This window comes from Corylus avellana, chromosome 9 (genome assembly GCF_965113065.1).
Source record: "Corylus avellana chromosome 9, dhCorAvel1.hap1.2, whole genome shotgun sequence".
NCBI classification, from domain to species: domain Eukaryota; kingdom Viridiplantae; phylum Streptophyta; class Magnoliopsida; order Fagales; family Betulaceae; genus Corylus; species Corylus avellana.
In genome coordinates, this window is record NC_142498.1 from 3387916 (window position 1) to 3404649 (window position 16734).

General features: G+C 36.5%; 1 protein-coding gene and 1 pseudogene across 1 annotated transcript; one reads left to right on the forward strand and one right to left on the reverse strand.

Moving 5' to 3' along the window:
• Positions 1-1175: 1175 nt before the first annotated feature.
• LOC132189325 (putative sugar phosphate/phosphate translocator At4g32390) lies at positions 1176-2738 on the forward strand. Its single transcript, XM_059604016.2, has one exon. It carries the CDS (start codon positions 1360-1362, stop codon positions 2407-2409), a length of 1050 nt encoding a protein of 349 aa, XP_059459999.1. The 5' UTR covers positions 1176-1359; the 3' UTR covers positions 2410-2738.
• Positions 2739-12354: 9616 nt separating this feature from the next.
• On the reverse strand, positions 12355-14897 carry LOC132190241 (pentatricopeptide repeat-containing protein At4g21065 pseudogene; annotated as a pseudogene).
• Between the last annotated feature and the right edge of the window lie 1837 nt (positions 14898-16734).

Sequence of the window (16734 nt, forward strand, 5' to 3'; positions counted from 1 at the left end):
TAATGATTTTAAAATATACGATTATTTTAAGAATTGCCGTTAATGATTTGATAACCTTTAAAATTACAGTTTACCATTTAAAATTGCGAGTTTTTAAAAATGCACATCCTTAGTAGCAATTTAAAAACTCAAATTTATGGTAATTTTTTAAAAATGCAATTTCAAACGATTCACTTTTTGGGATTTGGTTTAAAATAGATTTTTTTTTTTTTTTTCTAGGTTAGATTTTTTGTTTTGTTGGTAAGGTTAACAAAAAAATAAATAAATAAATAGGTCACATGTTGGGGTAAAACTAGAATTGTAAGTGAAGGGGACAAAAACTAATTTTGGGATTCATCTCATAAAAAAACATGTAAATTTAAAAGGACTTGTAAATATTTTGGGAGGCTTCTGCACCCTAACTCAAAGGGTGATTCCACCCCTGACTACACGTTATACACGTAACCTAAAATAATAAAAATACTTCATATTTTTACCAAAAAAAAAAGTTAAAATGGACTTTTTCTTTTTTCTTTTTTTTTTTTTTTTGTGTCACATTTGGGTTACATAATGCGTTTGCTATCTAAGTTAATCGAAAATTCTAGCTGTGGTAGTTAAGTGAAATGACTAAATAGTTTGGAAAAAAACATTGCAATTTTTTAGAATTTTTTTTTTTTTTTTTAAATTAAGTTGTAATTTGAAAGGGTGAGTAAAAATTTCCCTAAATTTAATATTTTGTGGCCCATTAGATGGTACAACAATATTAACATGGTTATTGTCAAATGACTCAAATATATTGAAGAATAAAAAATAAAAGGAAAAAAAAGGAGAGAGAGAGAGCAAGCAAATATGTGCTACATATTTTATATTAATTATATATTCCTTTTCTTGAAATATTATAAATGCTTCTATTTATAAAGAGGCTATAAATGGTGAATAAGTAAAGATTTTTTTTTTTTTTGAGAAGGTGAATAAGTAAATATAGTAAACTAAGGAAATGAAATAAACCTAATAAAGAAAGAAATAAGTAAGCTAGAGAATGATATTAAATATTCTTTTAATAATTATAATTTAAAAATAAATCTAAAAATCCAAATATTGGGACATTGTCAAATACCCAAGAGATTTCTTTCTTCACATTAAAAAAAATAAAAAGAAAAATAAAAAATAAAAGAAAATAAAAGGAAAGGCAAGTGAGAAACCCCATAAACTGAAGGCCCAATATTTGCAGCCGCATCCAAACCCTCTCCTCTCCTGCATTTCTACCCTATCCTCTCCTACATTTCTCGTACAAACAGGTGGGAGTGAGATTCAGAGACCCAAAACTTCCCCAGTCTCCGATCTGAGCAATCCACCGGAGGCAGAGGAACAAGAGCGAAAATGGGCAAGGGCGGCGCGCTGAGCGAGAGCGTCGTGAAGAAGATCCTGCTGTCGTACACCTTTGTCGGCATCTGGATCTTCCTCAGCTTCACCGTGATCGTCTACAACAAGTTCATCCTCGACAAGAAGATGTTCAACTTTCCCTACCCCATCACACTTACCATGATCCACATGATCTTCTGCGCCACCATCGCCTTCTTCATCGTCCGCGTCCTAAAACTCGTCGAGCCTGTCGCCATGTCCCGTGAAGTCTACCTAACCTCCGTCGTACCCATCGGCGCTCTCTACGCTGTGTCCCTCTGGCTCTCCAACTCCGCCTACATCTACCTCTCCGTCTCCTTCATCCAGATGCTCAAGGCCCTCATGCCCGTCGCCGTCTACTCCATCGGCGTCGCCTTCAAGAAGGAGGCCTTCAAGTCAGAAATCATGGCCAACATGCTCTCCATCTCGATGGGTGTCGCCATCGCCGCCTACGGCGAGGCCAAATTCGACTCCTGGGGGGTTATTCTCCAACTGGGTGCCGTCGCTTTCGAGGCCACAAGGCTCGTCTTGATCCAAATCCTCCTCACCTCCAAAGGTATCTCCTTGAACCCCATTACCTCTCTGTATTACGTCGCTCCCTGCTGCTTGGCTTTCCTCTCCGTTCCCTGGATCTTCGTGGAGTACCCGGTGCTGAGGGAATCCTCTAGCTTCCACTTCGATTTCGTCATCTTCGGCACCAATTCCCTGTGCGCTTTCGCTCTGAATCTCGCCGTGTTCTTGCTTGTCGGAAAGACTTCGGCTTTGACCATGAATGTCGCCGGGGTCGTCAAGGACTGGTTGTTGATCGCGTTCTCGTGGTCGGTCATCAAGGACACAGTGACACCCATCAATTTGTTTGGCTACTTTCTGGCGTTTTTGGGCGTGGCCTATTACAACCACTCGAAATTGCAATCTCTCAAGGCGAAGGAGGCGCAGAAGAAGGCTGCTCAGGCCGATGAGGAGGCTGGAAGGTTGTTGGAGGAAAGAGAAGGAGATAGTGTGGGAAAGAGGAGCGAATCGCAGGATTAGGCTAATTTTATTTTAGGGAAGAGAAAAAAAAAATTATGGAGAAAGAGTATGAAAAATAAGAAGAAAGGGGTTTGTTGAAGCCTTCGGATGAATTTGAGGCTCTTGGTATGCTAGCTGTCGCTGTTTCTTTACTAATGTTCAGGGATTTGAGATTCGATCTATTGATTATATTGCCATTTCTGTATCTTAGTAGAGTAAGAATCTCTGCACTTGTTTTTTCTTTTTTCTTTTTTGGTTCCAGGAAGTTTCTGTCATTGGCTGTGTGTTGTGTAGGAGCTCTTTCTTATAAATTTTCAGTATGCCTATTTATTCATATTTGTTTCTGTTTACTCTGTTGAGTTGTTTTTTTGATGGTATTGTGATTCTGGCATTTGCATGTAGGTGGATCAGATGATAATTTGGCCCACATTTTAGGTTCTTTTTGTATATTGATTTTGATCTCCTGAAATGCGAAATAGATTGTGGAATTATAGGTAGTTAGGTACCTCATGCAGAAGAGTTGCCATTGCACACACTCGCTTATGGCATCTGATGTTTGCAGAACTTTAACCTTGGTGTTTGTCTGCATATACTCGTAATTGGATTCATATAAATTGAGATGTTGCCGTGTGCTGGTTTGTTGAACCTTTTTCCTTTTCTCATTGCCTTATGTTGGTTCTCACTTGTGATGATTCTTGTTGCTCTTGTTCAAGCTTGAGTGATTCCATCTGTTTGGTCTCCTTGACATGAGTACAGATTTCCCTCAAGTATTGTAAATCTAGCCCTAGATTGAAACCAAAAATTTTACCAACTATAATGAACACAAACACTTGAAGATTTATCACCATTATCTTGTAATCTGCTTTCATCTGTTGAGGAAACGTGAAATGGAAGAATGCTTGCCTCTTTTTATTGTTGTTCAGTAATGAGCATATCCTAAACCCCAAGGGGTTAGTTCAAGTGGTGAAAAGCCTACTTTGGTGGCATAATCGTCGGGTCTAAAATTCGAATCCATTTTGGTGCAAACAACTCCTTGGGCTACACTTCTGGTGAAAACTAGATTTAATCGATCTATGTGATGGGTTGTATTACACGGATTTGAAGTTTATTCTTTAAGGGTGGGTACACGAAATAGCCTTCAAATATATAGAGCCCTGGTGGACATGACATGAGGTAGTAGTACTGTAAAATAACTACTTGCATTCAATGGGGACCAGCATTGTCCTCTCATTCTATTCCCCCACCAATATAACTAGGTTTTTTCTTCCTTCCTAGTTTTTCTTCTTTGCTTACACAACAGAGTTTAGGGTTTCCAAGAGAGAGGAAACATGGTGCTTTCTGCATGTTCATATGTGTGATCGTTATAAGGTTAAACCGTATATACCAATATACCATTAATGTCCTTTTAAACCATATATTATATCAAATTTTGTCCTACCATGGTTGTCCTTTTATAGTTGTATCAAGCTACAAAAAAAAAAAAAAAAACGAGGAAAGATATATAATTTTTTTTAGAACTGGAACCCTGATGAAGACCCGAAATGTACCTTACAGAGTTATTTCTCCAATGTATTTTTGTGAATGATATTACTTGAATACTTCCATCAACTGACTGACTTTTTTTCAGTGTTGGAACAAGTGGATGGCATTTAGAGGTTGACTGCCTCGATATTTTTGATTACTCGACGAAATCTCTTACTCCAAAGAAATTTTTTGGAATTTACCAGAATCTGAGAAACTAGCTTGCAGGCCAGAAATGCCGCTTTTAAATTCTCTATTCTCCATAATGTTTCTAAACCTCCATTTGGTTCTTAAGAAGTATTTGGTGAAATTAGAAGAGATTTTAAAATGTGTGATTCAAAAATACAATTTGCGGAAACGAAGTTCAGTTTTTGGTAAAATAGTAGTTTGACTTTTAAAATTGTAGATTAGCTTTTTAAAATTGTGCGTTTTCAACAACTCATATTCTTCTTACAATTTGAAAACGCAAATTTTTCTATTCTTTAAATTGTAATTTTCTTAAAAAAAAAAAAAAAAAATGTTAAACATCATTTTGTTGTCCATTTTTTGGCAAATCAATGTGGTTGATTTGTAAAAAAGTTGAAAGGAGATGTATAACATTTTTTGTTTTAAAAGATATATTTTCTGTGATTTGATTTACGATCACATTTTTAACATGCGAAATTGCAGTACTAAGCAAACATTTAGAAACAACTTAGAACTTGTTTGAGATTGCGTTTGAGAAATAGAGTTTTTAAGTAAAAAAGAGTTTTTGGGCAGAAGTTTCATTTTTACGCTTTTGTCAAAAGTGTTTTTTTGCCATTTTTAGGCTTTTGGATTCTTAAAAGCTTTTTAATTTTTAAATTTTTTTTACCAAATGAGTACATTTTTCTTCAAACAGACTTTTTGAATGTTAAAAGCACTTTTTGACCCCTCAAACGCAATCTCAAATAGACCCTTAGTCAACTTAGTCATGGTGTCATCAAAAGCTTAGAGCTTGCACATGCCATGCTAAACTTTACTAATTTAGTATCTATGTGTTCAACTGAAACCGAAATATAACGTGAACTTTTAGTCTTTTGATCATTTTCAATCGGTTGGAAACTATGCCTTATAAAACTAAGGTTAGTAGATTAAATTCTCATCATTTTTCCTCTTGTGTGGACATGTCAAAAAAAAAAAAAAAAAAAAAAAAACTATTAAGCCAAGGGTCACTGGTTGAAAACACAATATTTAAACACTGTCCAATTGGGGTTCGGGTTGTGTTAAGGCGTGGGTATGAGATATATATGTCAATCATAATAAGACTCATTTAATTAAAAGAACCATACCCCTTAACTATAACACCCTAATATTGTGTCGAGTTCCCAAATAGTGTCAAAATTGTCAGCTCTAAACATCATGTGTCGAGACACGTGTATAAGACTATATATGTTAACTCTAACCCAACTTATTTAATTAAAATTGTCAAATCTCTCGACCCTAACTAATTAATTTCATATTAAAAAAAAAAAAATGATTGCATGGGAACCAGGTCCATGACATTAAAGCTAACCCTAATATTGTGGCATGGAAAAGACTTGGCATGTTGAAATGATGGGTGTCATTATCAGGAGATGCCAATTTGCTGGTTTTAATTGGTCAAATTCCATCCTACTCAATTAAATTGTGGTGGATTTGGTGACCTAATAACTCATTATTTCCCCAAATTCTGGTGGTAATTCAATGCCAAGACGGCATTTTGGTTCCATATGAATAGATTATTGAGACAATAATTACAATAACTCAAGAGACAAAGAGCTTAAGAGTTAAGAGTTACAAGACAAAAAACTCAAGAGTTAAGAATTACAAAAGCTCAAGAGAGGTAAGAGTTATAAGAACACAAGAGACAAAAGTTATAAATGATAAATTTAACTTTATTGTTGTTAATGTGAAAGTAGAAAATACATGTAACGTGCATACTCTTTCTCTATAAATAGAGTATTGTACACAATCTAAATATATCAAGGAAAAATGTAGCCATGTAAAAGGCTTTGATGTGTGGACGTAGGCCATAGGCCGAACCACCATCTTGTGATTTTTTTTTTTTTTTTTTTTTGGTGTGTTTTTGTGTTTTTTCTCTCCATACACTCTTTAGTCTCTTTGACAATCTCTCTCATGTATCTCTCTTTTATATTTCGAAGAAAAAAAAATGCCCAAAGAGGCATATGTTTGGCTTTTGTGGTCAATTTCAGGCACATAGTTAACCCCAATTCGGCTCTAATAGCCGATGCCAGCCAAAAGATTGCTGATGTCAAATCCTGATCAAAGTAACCGATGCAGATCAAAAAGTTGCTGATGTTCAAGTATGGCCATAATAGACGATGCCGGCCAAGAGTCGCCGAAGTCCAAGTTTCGATCATAGCAGTCGATGTTTCAATTCAGGTCATAGAATCTATTGAGTTCTTGAGTTCTTTGTCCTGTAACTCTTCACTCTCTTGAGTTCTTGTAACTCTTAATTCTTGAGTTTTTTTGTCTCTTGAGTTATTGTAACTCTTGTCTCAATATGGATGAATTCTTAGAAAATCTATCGAGTATGTTTCTTTTAATAATTAGTATTGCTAAGAATATAAGAGGTAGGAATATAATGATCATTTATATTATTTTGATTGGCGACAACACATATGTTCTCTCTGGAATTTAACTAAAATTCCTAAACTATCCAAGATTTATTATTATTATATATATATATATATATATATATATAGGTGGCCGGCCATCCTAATAGAACACTCGGGAGTGGCCGCGACCACCTTCGATGACGCTTGAGGGCTAGTCTTACCCATCCCCAATGGCACCGTGGGGGTGGTGCGCTCCCACTGTTCTGTTAGTGTAGCTGGCCACCCATAGAATTCATTCAATTTTTTTTTTTTTAATTTTTTTTATGGGTTTGAAAAAAAGAAAAGAAAAAAAAAAGGTAAAGTGAGTTTTTGAGAAAACAAAGTCTATTATTATTTAGGAAAATTAGATCAAAACACCTTGGATAAGCATGCCAAATTTTTTTTTTTTTTTTTTTCGGACAATTTACTCCCTGGGTCAATCGAAATGTCAAGAAAATTTCTAACGTCAAATTTTGTTAACTGCCATTAGATTGGTTGAAACACATCATTTTTCTATGCCAGCATAATAATTTTTTTATTAATTTAATTTAAAAATTAATTAAAAATAAATAGAAGGGGTGGTCGGAAGCCACCCTAGGGTGGTTTGACCACCCCTAGGGGCTGGGGCTTGCTGCCGGCCACCCCTAAATCCAATGGGTGGCGGCAAGCCACCCCAAGGGCTGTTCGGCCGCCCCAAGGGTTGTTAGGGGTGGCCCGTAGGCCACCAATAAACCCTAGGGGTGGCTAGTAGCTACCCCTTGGGTGGTTAGGGGTGGTCTGCGAGCCACCCAAAACCACCCCAGGTTGGGTGGCTGCAGGTTTAGGGGTGGCCGCTAGCCACCCCTAGGGTTTAGGAGGCCACCCAAAAGCCCCAGGGGCTGCAGGCCACCCCTTCTATTTTATTTTTTATTTTTTTGAAAATTTTTTTATTAATTTTTATTTAATTTTTAAATTAAATTAATAAAAAATTATTATGTTGACGTTGCAAAACAATGCGTTTCAACCAATTTAACGGCAGTTAAAAAAATTTGACAATAAGGATTTTCTTGGCATTTCGATTGACCTAGGGAGTAAATTGTCGAAAAAAAAATTTAGGGACAAAATTTTTTTGTTGTGCTTAGGGGTGTAAACGAGCTGAGCTTGAGCGAGCTTCCCTTGTTCAAGCTTGGCTCATTTAAATTTTACTCGAGCTCGAGTCGAGCTCAAGGGCGAGCCAACAAAATCGAGCTCGAGCTAATAATAAGTCGAGCTGAGCCAGCTCGCGAGCTGGCTCTTATATTTAATGTTTTTGTTTTTTTTTTAAAAAAAAAATTAACTTTAAGTACTCTTAAACGGCTTAAAAAGTTAGTTTACATATGAGTATTTGCTTAACCTAGCTAGTCGAGTATGGAGCCTGAGTCAATACAGTAAGGCATTTGGTTTCAAATAGAGGATATGCATCCTTTTATAGATAAGCAAACTTGGAGATTAATGTTTTCATAACAATGTGGGATAAGTTAACAGGTTGCATTTAGACTGCATTGGGACAACGCCCCCTACAAAAAACTATTTTTTCAATGTCTCTCTCTCAATCCCCCTCACCAGTCACAGCGTATCTTCCACTTGAACTCTCATTTCCCACTCTCTCACTCTCACTCATCAAACAGGTAGTGATAGTGTTTGGGTCTGTATGATTCTTCAATAGTTTATGCCTTTTGCAATCTCCCTCAATAGTTTCTGCTTGATTCTTTTTCCTTTCGTTTGGGTCTGCTCTAATTGAATCGAGATCTTTTTAATGATTGCTCTCTCTCTCTCTGATCACGAAGGGTTTAGAATTTTTCATTCTCTAATGCTTAAATATAAATGCAATTTTAAGATTTTAATAATTATGAGATTTATAATTAATTATGTATTACTTAGTTTATATATATATATATATATATATATATATATATATATAGACACACACACACACACACACACGAGCTTATACGAGCTTAGCCGAGTCGAGCCGAGCTTGCTTCGTTTAATATTCGAGCTGGGATTTGTGTTCATGAAGTGCTTCATTTAATATTCGAGTCGAGCACGAGCCCGAGCTTGCTCGCGAGACGCTTCGCTCACTTAACAGCCCTAGTTGTGCTTACCCAAAGTGTTTTGATATAATTTCCCTATTATTTAAGATGATAGCTATTCCTAGAAATAGTGTGCAATCAAACCATAACCATTCTATTCTAAGAATTTATTCTGCATACTAAACGTGTTCTAAAAGTTATAGGTGATTTTGGAGTAAAGCTATAAGCCTTCTTAAAGTTTTTCTAAAGTTATCCCAAGTGTGATGTGACTTTGAAAATAACTCTTAAATTTGAAATGTAATTTATTAACTTTTGATCTATTGGTGATTTTAAAAGCCACATTACATTTTGGATGACTTTATAAGGACTCTAGGAAGACTTCAATTTTGAGATATAAGAAAAAAAAAAAAAAAATCCTCATGATCTTCTGACTTTATTGGGATTGACCTTTTATGACAAATGGCTAAAGAATTTCAATCTTCCTACTGATTTATATTCACTTTTATTATGTGATCTTTGCGGTATAGCCTATGAAAGACTTTGTCCTAATTATTTTTCCCAAAAAAAGAAGAGGAAAAACCAAAAATGATCGGACTGATTCTCCAATAAATATGACCTTGTACTATTTTAAGTTTCTAATATCCATATTTGGATAAATAATTATAATTATTTTCTTAGATTTATCTGTTTCTGAAAATGAAGTTTCTATAGCTTAGTTGAAGCTCTTCTGCTAATGCCGAGTTCCTTATCCTCTTTTCTTCATTACAAACTTGGGATTCTTTGGAGACATGGATAGCATGATAGAATAACATGGCTAAAGGGGCCAATAAAATTGTAGTGGGCAGCCATTGCTGATAATGGCAAAATTGAGTGTTATAGAGGAAGATGATTTCACTAAATCTAATAAAAATTTCATATTAGATAATGTCAATTCTCAATATCATTTTGTATTTTGATTTTTCTTAATGAGAAGGTTCAAAAGACTAATTGAAGACTAAAAAATGCGTGTGTGTCTATTTAGTTTAGCGGTTTCAAAACATGGGAAACAAATCATTTCTATTTCAAATGAAATAGAGAGAATTCAATTAGTGTATGTATTTTGGAAGGGTAAAATGGTTATTTTTTGGACAATTTTATCCTTTCTAAATACACAAACAAAATACTCTAAATTTTAAATGAAATGGAAAGAACTCTTCTCACAAAATGGGTACTTCGAAAAAATAGCTATTTCAAAACGCAGTTAATGAAAATGCAATTTGTAAATACACATTTAAGGGTTTGGTAAAATCACCGTCCAGCCTTTAAAATTTTGCGTTTTAGAAACGCGATCCTCAACAGCCCCATCCAATTAGGGCCACATGTAGGAATATTACACTTTATAAAATTTCGTAAAAAAAAAAATTATGAGATATAGAGTTCCCTCATCATTTGTGTTTTCTTGACAAAAAAAACTCCCACCGGAAAATGATTTCTACTTAGCATGCGCACGCACTCGAACTAGTGCACATCTTTGTCCATCCACATCTGCAGATTTCTGCATTCTTGATCTTCATAATGAAACCAACGAACTACAACCGTTATCTATACCTATCATGATGTATCATGTATGTTTATAATCTGCATGCTTTCTTTTTTTTTTTTTCACAGAAAAAAAAGGCCAAAAAAAAAAGGGTCAGAGTGGCTACTTTATCTGAACAAAACTATAATAACACATGCCCAATGTGAACCAATGATATGAGAGGCCTAGGCGGTGGGAGTTTGTAGGCACTCCCTCAAGTTTGGTTGAGCCATAACCCCTTTATGCATTGGCCTGTTGGGTACATAAGGCTCCGTTCCCATGCTAAATTATCACTTATTTGAAAATTTTGAACTAATAAAAAATTGTGAATTTATATATATACATGAGTGAAGAGTTGAGTGGCACTAATCTAGTAAGTCAAAACTAATGCTCTTGACAAGTTACATAAAGCTAGTGACGAGTAATCATTTAGTAGTTAAATGATACAAATTAATGTATAATTCATCGTTACAAATCGGCTTGCAAGAGAGGGTAAAGATATATATATATATATATATATATATATATATATATATATATATATATATATAGTTAAGATTGCACTTAAGTCATGTGAAACATTTTGATTCGTAACATTAGTATTCCATTTTTGTAATTGAACTTAGAATGTAGTACGAAAAAAATTGAAACATGAATTTTCATATAGAAAGACGATAGTGAAGTAATGTAAATGCGGTTATCATTACCCTTAGGGCTCGTTTGGTTGGCGGATTGAGTATTCCGTTAGGAAAATAAATAGCTATTACCAGGAATAGAATAAAGTGGAATTGAATGATTATTCATATTCCTTTGTTTGGTAACAACATATGTATTCTAATTGAAGTTAAACCAAAATTACCAAAAACCCCACCCTTCTTAAACAGAAAAAAAAAAAGAAGAAAAAATCATATTAAAAAGAGGGGGGGGGGGGGGGGGGGGAAGGAAGGAAGGGGGGTTGCCGGCCACCCCTGCAATTCTAGGCTTTCCCCTTTTTTAAAAAAATAAAAAAACAAATTTTAGGGTTAAAAAATAAAAAATAAAAATAATGGCTTTTTTTTTTTTTTTGGAAAATCCATAAGGAATAGTTATTCCACTAAAAAATGAGTGGAATAGCTATTCTTGTGTATGAGATTAGTCATTCTCAGGAGAATAACTATTCCCAGAAATAGACCCCTACCAAACAAAAAAATGACTATTCCATAGGAATAATCATTCCATTCCAAGGGTCTATTCTGTAAATCAAATGGGCCTTTATAGTCTAATAGTATTTTTCTCCTCTTTCAAGGAGAGTTCTAGGTTTTAATCACATTATTTACAAGATTAAAGATTCTTCTATGCCAGTTGTTCAGTTTCTATGAAACACTTAGGCAATCCTAATTGAATATGAGAACCACCTGGTTTGGTTCATTCCTTAATGAGATATACTATTTAGTAAACTTTCATACGACTGCTATACAACTATGGTAATGTGGCAGTGACAATCAGCCATTAATTTTTTCTTATTATAAGCCCCTGTTGATCCAAAAACTAATTTTTGTCGCCACGTATTATAGTTGTATAGGAGTAGTATGAAAGTCTACTAAATACCTTTTCTTTTTTGTAATAGGCACATATAAATTTACCAGAAGAACATGCTGTCAAATTTATATGAAAAATTATCATTTATTTCAAAAGCTTAAGTTAATAGGACATGCTGAATTTAATAATTTACTTAATATTTTAACACTCTTCCTCACGTGTAGGCTGAAATTCCTCATTAACAAATGAAGCACAACACGTGTAATATTTAACGAAGGTGAATTATAGATTCCAAGTTTGAACTCAATACTCATAACCTTTGACTCTCATACTATACTAAATTTATATGAAAGTGTTTTGGTTCAACTTTCCAAAACATAGTCCTTGAATTTTAATTTCTAAACTCTATACATTTATACTTTTGGAAGATAAAGAGCTGCACATTTAAATTTACACATGAAAGCCAAGAAGATAAAAAGATGTAAAAAATGAAGAATCGTTTCTGATGTAAATACAAGGGCTTCTTCATTCACAGAATAATGACAACTTCATCAGCAACTACATGTCTTTGAAGTCATATTAGAATATGAATTAAATGATTAATTCATCACTCTCTATCAGCTTAAACTTTTGGGATAAATGGTGATTTAATATGATATTAGAGCAAATGTCATGAGTTTGAACTTTATCTCTATTATTTACCTCCTATTTCAATTAAATATTCTACATGTCAAGCTCACTTATTAAAAGAGAGCTTAAGTCCATACATGAGGGGGAGTGTTAGAATATAAATTAAATAATTAAATTAATCTCTTTCATTGTAAAAGGTAAAACAATCCAGAATCATTGCTTCGGGACTTGTCCATTGATTGATCATTAGTAAGTATGATCCTGTTGCAACAAAGCTCACCCCACCACATACATTTCTTCAGTCTTAGGAGGATTACCTGATCAGTACTGTAGACTGTTTTGCCAAGACCAAACCCCTGCACAAAGGATAAGTCACAGCAGAAGCATAAATCAGCATGGAATAAGGAATTCAGGTCAGCAGCATCCACACTCGAGTTGGACGCCAGATTTCTTATATTGTGTTTTCTTCTAGAAGATGATCCTTCAGCTGTTATCTTGAAATATCAGCTTGGATTGAACTTTGGGGAAGGAACTTTTCCAGTTGTAACATTGATAGATTGGTCAAACTTTGGCATGATACGAATTACTGAATGATCATGAGATGGGAGTCAAGCATGATTTATTGCACTACAATTCCCACGGGATTCCATTAGCCAAGACGATTATGAATCTATGATTTCAGCCACAGAATCGATACTATTGAAATTACAACTAGTTTGTCACCAGAAATCTCTACATGAGCAAAACCCTTCCTTGAAATGGTGAAACCGGTTCCGGTCCCTCACCACTATTTCTCGCTTATAGATCTTGGAGATGAACTTAGTAGCAGAGTGGCAATCACCACAAACTCGCAAATTCTTCACGATCCGAATAGGAGTTCCTGGTGGTGTATTGAGAAGGGCAAAAGCAATAGCCAGCTTTTCACTGTGCCTATTTAAAGCATCTTCCTTATCTTCTTCATCAATATCTAGTAACACCTCTGATGTAGTGGGAGCATATCCAGCCTTCTTCAACTCCCTCCCCATTTCGTCTACCATCTCATAAATTTCCTTGTACTGCCAATGTGATTTATCCCCAGCCACAAATTCATAAATTTCATTATCTAGCTCAATCATAGTGCTCCCAGGAATCTTTTTCATCCCCTTCTTGTCCATTACCTCTCTAATTTTGGTTTTCTTCTCCCAATGGGACATTTTTGCATAAATGTTGGAAAGTAATACATAGTTGGGTCCATGCATAGGCTCATTTCTGATTAGCAATTTAGTGATGCTCTCTCCAATCTTGAGCTCACCACGAGCATGACAAGCACTAATCAGGGTTCGCAAAATGATTGGGTTTGGCTCAATGGGCATTTTTTGAACGAACTCCAGTGCCTCTTTGACATGCCCAGCCCTGCATAACATATCCACCATACATCCGTAGTGTTCAATCCTAGGTACAATTTTAAATTTTTTTATCATCAAATCAAAATAATTTTTGCCCTTTTCGACCAACCCGGAGTGACTACAAGCAGAAAGCAACCCAATAAAGACCACATCATCAGGAGCCATCCCAGCTCCCGTTATCTCATCGAATAAGGAAACAGCTTCGAAACCACGGCCATGCATTGCCAGACCAACAATCACAGAAGTCCAAGATATAATTGTTCTCTCCCTCATGTTTCTAAACAATTTTAGAGCTTTATCAACATCACCGCACTTTGCAAACATGCCAATGAGTGCATTATAAAGCTCCACAGACTTTTGAACCCTTTCTTTCTCAATAAACGACTCAACCCACTTCCCAAGCTCAAGTGCCCCTAAATCTATACACGCAGAGAGCACCAGGACCATAGTGACCTCATCCGGCCGAACTCCCACCATCTGCATTTGCCTAAACAAACCAACCGCATCTGTCGACCACCCCAATCGGACATATCCTCCAATCATCGCACTCCAAGACACAGAGTCCAACTTCGGCATTTCATCGAACATGTTCCGAGCAAACTCAATCCCTCCATCGCAACAACAGTACATATGAACCATAGTATTCTGAACATGAACATCATCATCAAATCCCCATTTCACAACGGACCCATGAAGGGATTTGCCCAAATTCAGGTCCCCGAGTCCAGCACAGGCCTTGAGTACAAACGGGTACGTGAATTTATTAGGCAAAACTCCATAATCAAGCATAACATTGTAAAAATACAAAGCTCTGTCCTTTGAATGTCTAGTTTGAGCATAAGCTCTGATGACGGTATTGAAGAGGAACGTATCGTAGAGCCGGGTACCAGCGTCGGGCGAGAATATGAACGACGAGGCATAGTCAATGGCGCCGAGATCAGAGGATGTGGCGGCGAACTTGGTGAGGACCAGAGGGTTGTTTTGGAGTCCTAATTTGACGATGTGGGTGTGGGTCTGCGCGAGCTTCGGGAGAGAGTTGCAGAATTGGTCCTGGAGGAGGGCTAAGCAGCGCTGCTCTGCTCCTCTTTTGCCGGTGGTGGCGTCGGATAGGTGGCGGAGTGAGGTAGTGAGTGTTGTTGTGTTGATCGCACGGAGCAGCTTTGGCCTAATGGCTGAGACTTGCATTTAGAATGTGGTTTGGAACTTTGGACTCAGCTTCAACGGCTATAAAGCCATCTTGTTCCGTCTGCTCAAAGGACAAAGCTTGCGTATAATTATTATATCTAGCAACAAAATATTATATATATATATATATAAATGGAGCATGTCAATTCAATATTGATTTGTGCTAGATGAATACGAGAATGCAAAAAATAATAATTTTTTTTGCGAAAAAAATGAAGCATCTCAATTATGGATTTAATTTTGGATTTTTAGATTTTTTAGGACAACTTTTTCGTTGAGTTTTAAAATTTAAATTGCTATTATTAAATTTCTTGATTCAAATTTCATTTATAATTCAAATTTTTATCCAAGGCGGTCATCCAAGCTATATCAACCTACAGTATGAGCGTATTCCTTCTCCCAAGACTCTTTTGTAATGAGATAAATTTCCTCATATAAAAGTTTTGGTGAGAACACCAATAGAATGACAAACAGATATATTGGATGAGTTGAAAAATAATAGGCATCACTAAAGCTAAGGAGGGAATGGGGTTTAGAGACCTTGTTTGTTTCAACAAAGCCTTGTTAATTAGCCAAACAATGTTGGAGATTATAGATGACTACGGACAGTTTGACTGCGAGAATCATGAAAGCAAAATACTATCCGAATCGATCTATTCTCGACTCGCAATTGGGGTCAAAGCCTTCATTTGCTTGGCGAAGCATCCATAGTGCATGTGATCGAGTGAGAGACTGATTAATATGGTGAATTGGAAAGGGGACAGACGTGCGGATTTGAGATGACAAATGGATACCTTTTCCTCGTACATATATGATCCAATCCCCACCCCCACAAACACAACTCTCAGCCATTGCAAGGGTTAGCGACATCATTGACGCAGTGACGCTGATTCATACTGGTGGCGCAGACCCTAAATCTCGGCTAGCTTTAACCCAGAAGAGGCATAAATTATTACATCTTTGCCACTCAGTCTTACAAATCAACCGAACAAGCAAATCTAGAGAGGCACGGTAAAGGGGGAATTTACGATCCGGAGTGCCTATCATATCGCCAAAGAACGAGAGGGGATTACCAAAGCTGAATGTTCATCACGTAAGGATCAAAGTGAGCTCAGGAAGATCTCTTATGGAAGTTGCCTCTTCCTAATGCAGAAAAAACATTTATGTGGAGAGCGTTCCATAATCTTTTGCCAACCAATGATAATCTCCTAAAGCGAAAGGTTAGTGCAGATCCATTCTGCCGAATCTGTGAGAGGGAAGCCGAGACAGTCCATCATATCCTATGGTCATGCCCGTCGGCAATGGATGCATGGGGAGCAAGCATAAAAATAATAGTTTGAGGGCTCTGATTTTTACAAGGTTGCAGATGAGTTATTCCAAAAGGGAACGACTGAGGTGCTGTTTCTGTTTGTGCGAATCGCCAGAAAATTGTGGCTCCGGAGAAATGACTTAGTGTTTCATGGGAATTTTGTCCACTCACGTGTGTTGGTGTGTGACGCGTTAAAGGCTGCGGAGCAGTTTATGAGACTAACAAGGAGCCAAGGAAATGAAACCAAGGAAGCAGCGGCTGAGGCCACCTTGAGGCTGCGTAATGTCTGTCGATCAGTCGATCCGAGGCCACCTTGAACCATCAGCGGCTGAGGCAATGGCTGCATTCCAGGCGGTTAAGTTTAGCAAGGCCATCGGTGTCACGTTAATGTCTTTAGAAGGGGATGCTATGCAAGTGATAGCAGCTGTCAATTCAAAGACAATCTTTTTTTTTTTCTTTTTTTTTTTGACATGTCCACATAAGAAGGGAGAGGAGGATTCGAACTAGTGATCTCCACTTCATTAGGCGTAATCCTAGTCGATTGAGCTACCTCTTAGAGACATTCAAAGAC